At 40.7% G+C, this 14,156-nt stretch overlaps 1 protein-coding gene across 1 annotated transcript; it reads left to right on the forward strand.

Moving 5' to 3' along the window:
• Nucleotides 1–7,305: 7,305 nt before the first annotated feature.
• LOC143881636 (putative GTP diphosphokinase RSH2, chloroplastic) lies at nt 7,306–13,607 on the forward strand. The gene is made up of 6 exons (XM_077384839.1): nt 7,306–8,618; nt 8,860–9,045; nt 11,749–12,209; nt 12,292–12,450; nt 12,537–12,891; nt 13,085–13,607. The coding sequence occupies exons 1-6, from the start codon at nt 7,881–7,883 to the stop codon at nt 13,370–13,372; spliced, it is 2,187 nt and encodes a 728-aa protein (XP_077240954.1). The 5' UTR covers nt 7,306–7,880; the 3' UTR covers nt 13,373–13,607.
• The last annotated feature ends 549 nt before the right edge of the window (nt 13,608–14,156 follow it).

Genomic DNA, 14,156 nt, shown 5'->3' on the forward strand with positions numbered 1-14,156 from the left:
GAAGAAAGTGGGCGGCTGTGGAGGAGGCTTGGCCGGAGGTGGAAGAAGGGGTTTAATGGATTTCCCTCTTCTCTACTTCTCTCTCTCTCTCTCTGTTTTTTTTTTTCTTGCGAAAATGAGGCCTCCTCTTGGAAACCTAATTCGATGGCATATAAAAAGGAAAATGATAATTTTAACCCCAGGATGCTGTCCAACCCTTGCAGAGTCGTGATTCTGTCCAATTCCCCCGCAAAGCATAGAATGCTGTCCAACCTTTGCGAGATATCAGGAGTCTGTCCTACCCTTATGATAATAAGATTCTGTCATCTTGTGTCAAAAATAACAAAAACGCTTCAAAACATCAAAAATCTCAAAAATCTTGAGTCATTAAGAGTGTAGTTAGGAAAATCCGGTCCGAACTACGGATGGCTTGATCCCTAGCTGAGGGGTACGTAGGCAGCTCAGGCTTGCAGCTGGCATTCTGAGTTTAGTCACAACTTCAAAAACTTCTATAAGCTTCAAAACCTTTCAAACCTTCAAAAACTACAAAAATTCTTCAAAATAACCTTACAAACAATTTTCAAAAGATCTTCCCATAGAGTTAGGAGTCTGTCCTAGGCGTTTGGGGTATTTAAGAGTTAGGAGTCTGTCCTGATTGTGTTGCTTTGCCGTGTCTGGTCGGCTAGACACTTAGTCGATCCGATGGTTAGACTAGAACGCACTTAGATAGCCCATGGTTTTCCTTAGGATGCACAGCCTTTGATTCTTCCCGAGGTCGGGATACGTAGTGCAGCCAGGATGGATGGCCATCTTGGTCCGAGTCAAGTATCGCGTTAGAGTCTAGAGTTTGTCGTGTCGAGTCGTGTGTGGAGTCATGTTGTGTTGTGTGTTTTGCTGTGTTTTGTTGTGTTTTCTTACTTTCATGTACAGACCCTATACCTTTAGCTTTAGCATGCATGTGTTTGCCCATCAGAATTTAGACACCAATTAGGTCTGACACTCATAACCTAGCTATTCTTAGGTGCCATGTCTTTCATTTCTTTTGTGTGTGCTTCTTATTCATCTCCGAGACATGCATGATTAGCGCTAGACGTTATCTCGAGGATATTCGTTCCCATTTCACATGATTTTCGCCCAAAACTCTTCAAAGTTAATAATAAATGGCATAAGAGACCAGGTGCTTGCACTTGGGGGAATTGGGGGCGCCTAACCCCTTCCCCATTCGTCATTAGGCACGGACCTTTTGTATCTCTGGTTATCTGTTGCGACAGAGCACAACATGAGATCCAGGGCCTACTTCCTTGGATGACGACTCTTTCTTTGTTTAAGGTACGCCTCGAATCCGGGCTAGTCCCTGAATCGAGAGGTATCTCACTTTACATCGCCACTCATGCTGTGAGGGGCACTCTTTCGAGAGTTCCTTGGTGGAGCTCTCCTTCACGTGGATGATCTAGAGACTCTCTGGGGGCTCGTCCCCCCGCCTCTATCGGATCGGGGTCCACACTTGTGATCTATTTTTCTCCTATTTTCTCTCTTCTTTGTTCCTTCTAGAAAAATAATCTTCTTGGAAATTGAAAGTATTCCTTCCTCGACCCCCAAACCTCAAAATTCTTAATTTTTCTTCCCTTCTTACCCATCTCACCCTAAACTATGCATTCCTTAATCGGCCAAAACCTTTGCCTGTTCCTTTCTGGCATGTCTGCACGCTACCGACTTATGTTTGCACCTACCCTGCATACATCTACACCTTTCCAAATCTATCTTAAACTTAGTAGAAATAGTTTTTAATTTAATCACATATTTTTAGGATCCAAAACCCTAAATTTCTCCCATCCCTTTTACCCCTAAATTCCACCCATCCCTATATCGTCCTGCGTCATTTAGGTTTCGTATAAAAAAAATGCCCCTCATGTTTCACATCTATTTAAAGATTTTGAAGGGTATTTTCATATTATAACAAAGTATATTCAGTCCCCACTTGAATTTACGGCGATGATATTTTCACCGCCCTGCAGTACGCATTCGCCCCCCCTTTTAACGTGATTTGACGTCAAAAAGCGTTAAAGTTGCCCACTGTTCACTTTATAAGGGGGCGAATGCGTACTGCAGTGGGGTGAAAACATCATCTCCCTTCATTTATTGTACTTCAGATTGACCCATATTTTAGTCTTTGACTTGGATTGATTATATTTTCTCACTGAAAGCATTCACTGCTCCTACTCTCTTGACTCAATTTCATATAGTTCTCCTATATTTTCAATAGTTTAGAATGCTATGTGCTTCAATTTTAAAAGTTTGAATCAAGTCCTCCATCTTCTGTACACATTAAACTCAAATTTTCTTTGTTTCATTTTGCCCCCTACCTTTCATAATCTATTTTTTCAAGCACCAAAGGAGAGAAAGAAAGCAAAATTCAGATTCTGAATCGAAAATTACTGTCTGCCTGTAAATAAATCCAATTATTCGTTCTCTCCAAAAATTCACTGTGTATGCTTCCTTTATTTTGCTATCTGTTTCTCTTTCGTTGTTTCCTTTATTTCATCATCTGAACTAGCTTAATGAAATTAAATTCTGCATTCGCACATCATGGCATATTGTGAATGTGATGAATATGAACTTTATTCTTAAGCTCTTTAATTTCTGACTTTTTTCTCCATATATAATTGTTTCTCCTTCTTTCTACTTGTCATTTCAACCTTTAGTTACAGATTGCACCCACTCTGTCTAAGCTAACCCATTACTGAAAGTGTGTTTTTGTTATGTGTTGATGAGATGAGATGAGGTAAATGAGGATTTCATCTGATTCTGATTTTGTATGTTGCTGTTGTTTTGTCGATTTCGTCTCCTGTTTTTTCATGATTTTGCCATAGGAAGCTACAAATTTCATCTCACCTTTGGAATGCATTTTTTACCTTTCCAACAGGAGAACCAAACAGCCTTGATGTCAGAAAAATCTCACATTCTAATTATTTCCGATCCATCCCTTTCCCTGCCGGCGACGCCAACCTTTCCATTTCCAATCTTTTCTTGGCGTACAAACTGATCCTTAGGATTCTTTCTTCGCTTTGCATTCGTGTGATTTGATTTCATAAACTATCTTTGTTGTGGGTATCTGAGTGTAGTTTCTAAAATATCTTCATTTGTCCTTTCATATATGGGAGTGTGTCTGGTTTCTCTTAATCAAAATTTCATCCAAGGCAGAGATATCCCTGTCTTCAATGCTCTTTAGATTCCGGTAGAAGTAACTATTGTAAGAGTCTCTATGTTAGTCACATGTCAGCTGACAGAAATCTGTCCAACTAATAATTTTGGAAACTAGGTCTAGTATCCTTTTGATGCTGTTCAGATATTTGTTCAAGACGGTAGTAAAACTAAGTTTGATTGAGACATTACCTCTCTAAAAGGAAATGGAGTAAGCTGACTCTGTTAATTGTGAATAATATAATGCGTTATCCATTCTGGCAGTGTCCATTTGTGCGCAAGTGGGTAGGGTTCTCTTCCCTGTTGTTCCATCTTAATGTTACTTGAAGAACATAGTTTGATAACCTTGTCAAGATTTTATTTAGTGTTGCAAGATGAAATTGCTCTCCTTATTCACCTACTGTAAGTTGAAATATCATCCTTCTAATTTCTTATACTGTTCGACTCATTTATTTGCAATGAACTTCACTCCTCTGAGGATGCTGCTGCTTAAATGGTTCTTAGGGGGTGGCTCTTTGTACGTGAAGTTTCTTTAAATTGGAGCATTGGCTTGTATTTTTTCTTTCTCTTCGGGTTGTTTTCTCATGAATCCTCAGGGACCTTTTTGGTCTCTGTTTGCTTTAATGGAATCTTTGCCATTCAAAATAAAAATAAAAATGGAGCATTGACTGTTCTTTTGCCCTATCGGAATCATGAAACCCCTATGAGATGACAATGTTATATTGATTTCCTTATTAGTATTTCCTTATTAGTATTTCTCAAAGGAAAAATTGCCAATGGGGGGACACCAAAATACAAGAATTGTTAAAGAGGGTTGATAACCCCCTTTTGAGAATTTGATAACCCCATTTAGAGGGTTAATAACCCCCATTTTGTCCCTCTCTTCACAATTTTTCAAAAGTTTGTCCCCCGTTCACAATTCTTGTATTATGGAGCCCCCCATTGGCAATTTTTCCTTGTGTAAAATATACCTACAATGTCAACCTTACCCTGGTTTCCTACGTTAGATTTATCAAAATTTAGTTATAAAGAAACCAAGTGGGAGGGAGCAGCACCTAGGGGCCTTTTTTTTTTGTTAATCTATCCGGACTTGGTTGAGAGGCAAATCTTATCCCAACATCTCTCAAGCTAGGATTCAGAATAGTTGCGCAACAAAGAAGGATAGACGCCTTTTTCTATTCCTTTTTCTTCCCGAGAAACTCTCAAATGCTGTTAGTTCTTTCCTTCCAAAGAGTCCAAAACACTGTACGCAACTCTAGCCCACAAACGATACGACCTTGACCAGCCAAGGAACAAAGGACCATTGATTAACTAGCATCACAATATTGCATGGAAAAAAGTCCCATGTGATCGTCTGTAATTTTGTTCTCTGTATCTGGTTGGGGTCTGCCTAACCCCATTTTTTTTTTTTTAGAAATGGAGCCTAACCCCATTTACCTACCAAAAAACAAAGAAAAAAGTCTCATGTGATCTTGAACCCCTTTAGTATAGCATCATCAATATTGTTCACTTTGTGCCAGTGGTTCAGATCCGTGTACCATAATCTCCACATGTACTCTTTGGTGGGCCCACAAATATTTCTGCTTTTTACGGGTGCTGACCCTACCATGTCGGGTCACACCATGAATGGGCCATTATATCACAGTTTTCTTGGAGTTAAAAATCCTATCCGTCAAGAAACAAGATGCGCAGAGATCTGCATTGAAGTTGTAACTTGTAAGAGCCTAAGCATCTTGGGTGGAATGAGAATAGGATGCCGATTCAAGTGCCTTATTCCGGCTACTCCGCAATCCAAAGTCCAAACGCAGCCCTAGTGCCTTGGAATTACATCAGCCACCCAAAGGAAAAAGAATGGGTTTTGCCGAATTTTCTTAACCAACATTAACATTCAGATGACTTTGAGCCCCTTTCGTTTAATTTTCTAATGGTTGGGGTTGTCTCCGTCTTTATGTGCAGTATTCCGGGTCATGAACAATTCATAGTGGGCCCCAACGGTGGATGGTTAAGATCACTTGATCAAACAAGTGGGACCTCCACTTACAATTTTGCATGTCTATGGTCGTTGTCCAAAGTCTCACCGGAGCTTTCTAACCATCAGATTTAGGCCGGTCAGGGCCTTAGGGGGGTTGTTAACGGACAGAGACCTGTCTTCAAGATCCGATTCAATTAAAAAAGATGTCGGGATGCTAAATTTTGAGTAATTATATATGTGATTTTTAAAAGGTACATTTGTTGGGCCTAAACATGAGTAGGCTGTGCTCCAAAAATCATTTCCATAGGATGATCCTAACTCTCCGATCTAGTGAAGAAATAGTATAGGTTGTTGGTTTTTTTTTTCCCTAGGATTTATGTGGGAGAATATTTAGTGGTCACATCAGCTTTTTCTTGCTGACATCAGCAAAATCTTGTCTTGAAAATGGTGGTCTCTCTTTCTCTCTCTACCCTCTCTCTCCACTCATCATAATATCTTTCTCTAATTAATGCTTGTCTCCTCTTTTATCTCCTACCTTTACCCACATAAATCCAAGGAAAAAAAAAAAACCCGGCAACCAAACGGAGGCCCATCTACCTCTCTAGATTGGAGTGGTAGGATCATCCTATGGAAATGTTTTTTGGGCCACAAGCTATTTACGTTGTGGCCCAACAGATGGACGGTTTGGATCATTGTACGGTGACGGTAACGGTAGACGTAGTCGGCAGTCCACCGAAAGTAGGTGCCGGGATTGCATAAGCATAACACATGCAGAGTGACAAATAAGGACTCCTACTTGTGTTTATTTGACCACGTTTGGGCAGACTTTTCTTTGGGAGATGATTTTCCGCCCCACTTTAGGATAATGCACCCCACTTGTAACCTGACTTCTCTTTCAAGGAAGTAACCGACACAGCTGGCGGTGAGTGCATACGACCTCGTAACGTGTCGGGAGCAGTAGCCGACCACGTGACAATCGTCATGCTGCTCCGCCCCGGCACGTGTTTAACATTTTGGCCATGAACTGGAAATAGTAAACGGAGGCCAAAATAGTAATCTCTCATTGGTCCCGCCACCTGTTTCTGATTAGCTGGTTTCAACGAACCGCTAAATTCAGGAAATCCCAACATTACCCTTCATTGGTCCAGCGAACAGTTGCTGGTTGTAGGTTGTAAGTTGTAACTAACCTCTAATTTTTCATAAAATAACGGAATTGCCTCTTACGGTTATTGTGTCTTTCGATAGAATACGCGCATCCAAAAAAGGGCAGGAATGGTACTGGAACTCGGATTACTAAATTAGGGACTCGGGCAGTCGGGCCACAGGGTTTTGAAGGAAAATGATATAATCACCCCCTTTTCTTCTCTAGGGCAGCCTCTTGTAGTGTAAAAGAGTAGTCAGAAAGACACTAGAGGCGGCTGTCCAAGGAAAGAAAGTGGTCGAATATATCACTTCCCAGTGTTATATGAGCATGAAAATTGCTTAAGACACTCTCCCTGTCAAGCCATTTTATGGCAAACGATATATTCGTCCCTTTATTTCACTTGGGACAGCCCCCTCTAGTGAAAAAGAGTAGTCATAATAAGTACCTAGAGTGGGCTATCCTAAAAAAGAGGGCGAATATCCATTCATTTGTTGAGCCCTTGCTTAAATAGGCTGCGCTCCAAAAACCTTCACAAGATGATCTTAACCGTCCGATCTGAATAGCAAAGCTCTTTTGTTCCGTACCTCAACAGATCAAAGGGTTAGGATCATTCTATGAGGATGATTTTATTGGCACTAAATATAAGCTAGGACTCAATAAAATATACAGATATGTACCCACACCATACTAAAATTCATTATGGAAATCTCAATAAATCGGATGATCCATGGAGATGATTTATGTGGTACGAACATACCTATGTTGTGGCCCAAACAAATGAGCGGTTTGGATCATTCTATGAAGTGGGCCCCACTGTACTTTTTCAAAAATACTAGACTCTTCGGCCACACACCAGCTTTTGGTTTACGTTTTACCAAATGGAGGGTCTTGCTTATAATGAGATTCACATTTATAAAACACGTATTGTATCACTATCTCCCTCTTAAGCGGCCACGTTTGTGGTCCTACTAGTAAGCCAGCCCTTACGCCATATACTTTCTCTCTGTTTTTTTTTTTTGGTACAAGGAGGAAAATAAGTAGAAGCAAAGAGCTAAAAAAAAGAAAAAATCGGAGAAAAGAAGGGAAGGCAAAAATCCGTCTCTCTCTCTCTCAATAGTCAATAGTCTCGTTTTCTTCTTCTCCCCCACGCCTTCAAAACGTCTCTGACTCTCTCTCTCTCTCTCTCTCTCAACATTCTTTCCCTTTCTTCAACTTTGGGTTTTATTTGTCCCATTCTAGGGTTTCAGTCTCTATCTCAACCGGATACATTTCCTTCCCGCTTGATCTTTTTTATTTTCTACTGTTTTGAATCTTGATTTGTTCCGATTCGCCGTCTTGTGAGAAAAATTGGTGTTTTTTTTTTTGTTTTTTTTTTCTTCTTCTCGTAGATGTTGATGTTCTAGGGTTGAATAAATTAGGGTTTCACATTCGTGCATTCTTTGTATATCTTTTGCTATTTTTTGTTCTAGGGTTTTGAATTGGGGATCTGAGAGAGAAGAAGGGAGAACGAGAAACTAGGGTTTTGAATTGGGGATCTGAGAGAGAAGAAGGGAGAACAAGAAACTAGGGTTTGGGAACGTTCTCATGGCGGTTCCAACGATCGCGCTTTACGCAAGCCCACCAAGCAGTGTCTGTTCTCCTTACCCTTCTTGTCAGATCAATTCCCACTCCTCTTCTGATTACGAATTAAACCCTAGGCCTCAATCTTCATCTTCTTCATCTGCCCCAAAACCAATCCTAGGCGGACTTTCGTGTCTTTTCTCATCACCATCTGTAAAACACGCCTCCTCCTCTTCAAGTTTCGGTGGTGACGAGCTAGGGTCTCTTTGGCATGAGAGAGGAGAGGATTTTAGTAGTTCTTTTTGCTACTCAAAAAACTCTCCTCTGAGTTCTTCTATCAAATGTCGAGATCAGAGTCCGGTATCGGTCTTCCAAGGCCCGGTTTCGTGTAGTAGCAGCGGGGTCGGATCTTCTAGAAGCCCGCCAGCAAGAATTTCCCGCGAACGGAACGGAGATATGCATGTTCAGGCGTCTTTTAAGGCTAATAGGGATGGGCTTTTTAATGGGTTTGTTCGGAATGCTTTGGGTTCTTGTCTTGATTACGATTCGCCGAGTTTCCCGAGCCTCGGACGAGATGATGAGGACTCTTCTGTGGCTCTTGTTGATGAATTGGCCTTCAACTTGGAAGAGAATATTGGGGGGATGAGTTGTGAGCCGTATGCGAAAGATTTGCTGTTGGGTGCCCAATCTAGGCATAAGGTTTTCTATGAGGAGCTTGTCGTTAAGGCGTTCTATGAAGCTGAGAAAGCTCACAGGGGACAGGTTTTTAAATTGTGATTTTGTTTGGATTGTTTGTTTTGGAGATTCCAGTATTGCAAATTGATTTGGGTCTTGGGGGTTTTAAAATTCTGATTTTATATGGATTGTTGGTTTTGGAGATTCCAGTTTTGCAAATTGATTTGGGTCTTAGGGGACATGTTATTAAATTGTGATTTTGTATGGATTGTTGGTTTTGGCGAGTCCAGTTTTGAAAATTGATTTGGGTCTTATTGGTTTTTATTAGATGCGGGCGAGCGGGGATCCGTATTTGCAACACTGTGTGGAAACGGCAGTTTTGCTTGCGACGATTGGTTCTAGCGCCACTGTTGTGGCGGCGGGGCTGCTGCATGATACACTTGATGATTCTTTTATGAATTATGACTATATATTTGGAGCGTTTGGAGCTGGCGTTGCTGATTTGGTAGAAGGGGTATGTATAAATTTTGTTATTGAATGAGCGTATTCATGGAATCAGGAAAGATAAGGCCATTCTCTGAATATAAGTTCGTTTGTACGCCTTGTTTTTTTATTAAGTTTCCGTAGGCCTTATAAATGCAACCTTTTTCTTTTGGGATCTTCTAGCACAACGACCAAAGTTTGTATCTCTTGAATGTACACGAGTTGATTCTAATGGCCAGAAATGTTCAGAACAATGCTCGTATCAGTGACATGATTTTGGACTTCTTTCTTAATCAGAAACATTTGACACCTCTTGTATAATTTACAATTCAACTTCCTATAGTTTCTTGCTCGCTCGCTCTTTATGCATGTTATCTATAGAGAGGAATCACTATATTTTCAGGGATGGTAATGATTCTTCATAGGATCTATGAGCCTGACAATCTAATCTGTGTAGTTATGGTGTGAGTTTCTTCTTTTGTCGGTCTTTATCCCAGATAGTCTCTTAGTCGCCTTGGATAGTTGTATTTCAATAAATCCGAGTGCATAATCTGAAATTCATGGTAAAAATGGTAACCACAACTATAATACTCAATTGTATTAAGAGTCTTACTTTGTGACCTACATGTTTTATGCTCCCTGCTTGCGAAAGGTTAAAGTTTAAAGTTGATAGAGATGTATCAATTGCCATTGATGGATGAACGATTGAATATCCTTGGCATTTGCTCTCACAATTTGGAGAGATTTGCAAGATTTTGGAGAAGATGGAAACAGCCCTAATAATACCCTTGTAAACAAGCACTTTGCAATGATATGATGGTATCCAATCTTTGTACAACCTACCCCTTGTGAAATATTTTGTTGTTACTGAGAATTTTTTAACCCCGTCCTGTTTTCTCTACTATTCTATTTATAACAGTCTGTCACCGTAATACAGTGATACATCCACTTTCAACCATCTGTGCGTGTGCAGTTGCAACTTTTAGGAACCTGGTAAGAATCCTACAGCTTAGGCGAAATGTTGAAACAGTGATGCTAATAGATTAGATTTTCAGATGCCTCGGGTGGAATTTTACCAGTCATGAGGTGCTACGCTTGCTTGAGGACATCTTTTGGTAAAATAGGTTTTGGGCTTGTGATTGAGTCAATGTTTCATATGGATATTTTCAAAAGGAATCTCATCCAGGTCGAGGGTGCTCAAATTACTCCTTAGTAGTTTTCTTGGTTTGTGTTTGCAGCATTAGTATTAGTGATTTAGTACTATACGTTCAATTGTAAGGTTTTCTTTTTTCATCTTTATGGTAGCTGCTTTAATATTGCCCCTCTAGTTGAGCCAGATGCCTTCGACGTCATTATTTTCCAATACAATGTTTGCTTTCTTGCTGGGGTACCAGGCTAGCAGCTTTGTTGGAGAAATCCACATTTATCACAATTTGGTAAAATGCTTTTATCTGTGTCGTTTGCCACAGCACCTTACAGTCTTTCTTTATATCGCAGGCCACACGAGTGACTACTTTTGCTATCATCAAGACTTCATTTTTGTATTTTACTAAAACTGGGAGGAGTCACGGAAACAGCCTCTCTGCATAGCAGGGGTAAGGCTGTGTACATGTAGCCCTTGCCAGACCCCGCAATGGGGGGAGCCTTGTGCACTGGGCCACCCTTTGGAGGAGTTCATTTTTTTGCTAGTCTCAAGGAGCTGCTTGAATTTGGGCCATTTTAGGTAGCTGCAAGATTTCTGCTTGCAAAAGCTGGTAAATGTGATCTTTGTGATGTTTCGTTTGTTGAAGTGTCTGCTGCATGTGTTACTGCATGACCTAGGGGTTTTTAATACCAACTTCCTATCACCAAGAGGATTCTGCAAATCTCAGAGTCCTTTGGTATCTCGAGTTTTCATTCAGGTGTTGATTTGGCACTGTGGACTATATTGTTTTGTACGCACTGGTGGGATTTTTTTAGGAACTTTAGTACCTAATAATGAGGTGCCTATTTTTGCTTGTGAAATGCTATCAATTAAATTTTCTTGTATGCATTTTTTGGTTACTACCTTGATGAACTACGAATTAACATGACAGTTGTTTTCTTGGCCAAGACACATCAACATTAGAGGGCTCTAATAACTGATGTCCGGACACAACAGTAACATGTTCTAGCAATTCAACAAAATCAGTCATGGCATGGAAACATGAATCCAGTTTAGTATGCTTTGGTTGCAAGACCATGTTTTTTCATGTACATTTCTAAGCAGTGTAAGTTTTGGACTTTGTATTTTATCACACACACACACACACACACACGCACACAAATTTAACGTTAGTTTTGCTTGGGTAGCAGTGACACTTGAAAACAATTGGTCTTCCTTGATGCTGATGGGTTCAGCACAGCTGTTTGAGCCTGAAGTTTATGGATCTGTTTGATTTGCATTGCATTTTCCACGTGTCTGTACAATTAATTTTTTTGCGGTACAACCTGTTCTACTTGTTCTGTGACATTATTTGGTTTTTCTCTTCGTGAGAATTAGTAGTTAAGTTGTACTTCAGGAATTCGTGACTCAGATTTACAATTGTTTAATCTTTTTCTTGGTAGCATTAAGTTGGACACACCCTCATGATAATGGTTTATATGTAGATAAAACAAATGCCTTAATGAAACCGAGCTGGTTTTCTTACCCTGTATCACATTGACTGGTGTTATAAAATATTAAAGTTCCAAGTTATTGTTTGGTGTTTTGTAGGTCTCTAAGCTTAGCCATTTGAGCAAGCTTGCCCGTGATAACAACACTGCCAGTAAAACTGCGGAGGCAGACCGCATGCACACCATGTTCCTTGCAATGGCCGATGCTCGAGCAGTTCTTATAAAATTGGCTGACAGACTACATAATATGATGACACTGGATGCTTTGCCCTTGGTCAAGCAACAAAGGTTTGCAAAGGAGACTTTGGAGATATTCGCCCCCTTGGCCAACCGTTTGGGGATCTCAAGTTGGAAGGAGCAACTAGAAAACCTGTGCTTTAAACATCTTAACCCAGAGCAGTATGGAGAACTCTCCTCCATTCTTGTCACTTCCTTAGATGAAGCGATGATTACTTCTTCTATAGAGAAACTAGAGAAAGCTCTCAGAGATGGAGCAGTTTCCTATCATGTCTTATCTGGGAGGCACAAGAGCTTGTACAGTATTTATTCCAAGATGCTAAAGTACGCGCACATTCTCTCAATCTCATCTCTGTCTCTCTTTCTCAATGTTGAGTATGGTGATGATGATTGAACTTGCTTGCAGGAAGAGGCTAACCATGGATGAAATTCATGACATTCATGGTCTAAGGTTGATAGTTGAGAATGAGGAAGACTGTTATACTGCCCTGGACATTGTTCATCAAATATGGTCCGAAGTCCCTGGAAAGCTCAAGGACTACATAACCCATCCCAAATTCAATGGGTAATGTTTGATTAAAGCTGAGATTGGCACTTTGGCAGGACATTTTCGTCTTTTATATTCTCTCTGATATTGTTTGCCATTTGCAGGTACCAATCTCTTCACACTGTTGTAATGGGTGAAGATATGCTCCCATTGGAAGTTCAAATCCGAACCAAGGAGATGCATTTACAGGCAGAGTTTGGCTTTGCCGCTCATTGGAGATACAAAGAAGGCGATTGTAAGCACTCCTCATTTGTGCTTCAAATGGTGGAGTGGGCCAGATGGGTCATGGCTTGGCAGTGCGAGACAATGAACAAAGACCGGACCTCGTCCCATGGTTGTACTGATTCAATCAGGCCACCCTGCCCATTTCCTACACATTCAGATGACTGCCCATATTCCTACACTCCTCACAATGACCACGATGGGCCAGTTTTCGTCATCGCGATAGAAAATGAAAAGGTCTGTGATGTCACCACCTGTTTTATATTCCTCTTATCATTCCATCTTCCATTTTCTTTTGTTATATTTTGAAATATTAGTAGTTTGATGTTTGGAAGTGAATTGAGTTCATTTGAATTCCTAATCGTCTACAATTTTTTTAATCTTTTGGTGATTCTGAGATATCTTATTGTGAATCGGTTTGTGGTTGCAGATGTCTGTACAGGAGTTCCCGGCTAACTCGACAGTGACGGACCTTTTGGAGAGAGTCGGTCGTGGGAGTTCAAGGTGGACCCCTTGCAGGTTTCCTGTGAAGGAGGAGTTGAGGCCGAGACTGAACCACAAGCCTGTGAAGGATCCCAATTGCAAGCTGAAGATGGGAGATGTGGTGGAGCTCACTCCGGCCATACCTGACAAGTCTTTGACAGAATACAGAGAGGAAATCCAGCGCATGTATGACCGGGATCTGACCGTCTCCGGCAGGGGTGGCTGGAGAAGCTGACCCCATCTATTCATCAATGCATATCTTTATTACACCTATGGGTAAATGTTTACTCCATTGTTTCTTGTATATATGAAATCTTTGTACAGAGGATTATGAATTTGGGATGTAGAAGCCGATGACTAACCGGATTCAAACAAGGGCCAATGAGGCTCATGTTACTCTGATTCAGACCTGATCTACTCTGCCTCTGTATCTGTTTCATCTCTTTAAAATCATTTACAAGGTCTTTTAATGGTTGATGTATGCTTTTTTTTTTCTGCTTCGCTTCATTGTTTGTAGATGTTCTGAAAGCCTTCAAAATTTATTGTGGCATCACGTTCCTTAATAAGTTTACTATAAGAACTTTTTATACTAGGGAAGATCTGCTTGATTTTTTTCGGAATTGTGGTTGAGCTTTTATCATAAAATGGGAATTGTGGTTGAGAAAAGCAATCCTGCACTGCAGCGCAGGGAGCTTATCTGCGCTCAAGTGGTTTATACCGCCTCCCATTAGGTTCGTTTCTTGTGGACCCGCTATACGTTTCAAAGGGGAACCCGCTGTACGAACAATAGGAGGCGGTATAAACCACTTGAGCGCAGATAAAGCTCCTGCGCTACAGCACAGGATCACTTTTCTCACTGTGGTTATGCTTTTATCATAAAATCGGGCTGGGTTTTGGCTACCATTTAAAAAAAAAATAAAAAAAATGAGGCTGGGTCAGGGTATATTCCAATTCATTTTTTTAGCAAAAGCTCAAACGATCCGGTCCAAATTGCACCCCAAAAACCAGGGTGCCTGCAC

Source organism: Tasmannia lanceolata, unplaced genomic scaffold (assembly GCF_043159265.1).
Source record: "Tasmannia lanceolata isolate RefF3 unplaced genomic scaffold, GAP_Taslan_0.1 ptg000007l, whole genome shotgun sequence".
Classification (NCBI taxonomy): Eukaryota; Viridiplantae; Streptophyta; class Magnoliopsida; order Canellales; family Winteraceae; genus Tasmannia; species Tasmannia lanceolata.

Coding starts and splice junctions, on each gene's coding strand:
- LOC143881636 (XM_077384839.1), top strand. CDS start 7,881: ATGGCGGTTCCAACGATCGCGCTTTACGCAAGCCCACCAAGCAGTGTC. Junction 8,619..8,859: donor AGAAAGCTCACAGGGGACAG/GTTTTTAAATTG, acceptor GGTTTTTATTAG/ATGCGGGCGAGCGGGGATCC. Junction 12,210..12,291: donor ATTTATTCCAAGATGCTAAA/GTACGCGCACAT, acceptor ACTTGCTTGCAG/GAAGAGGCTAACCATGGATG.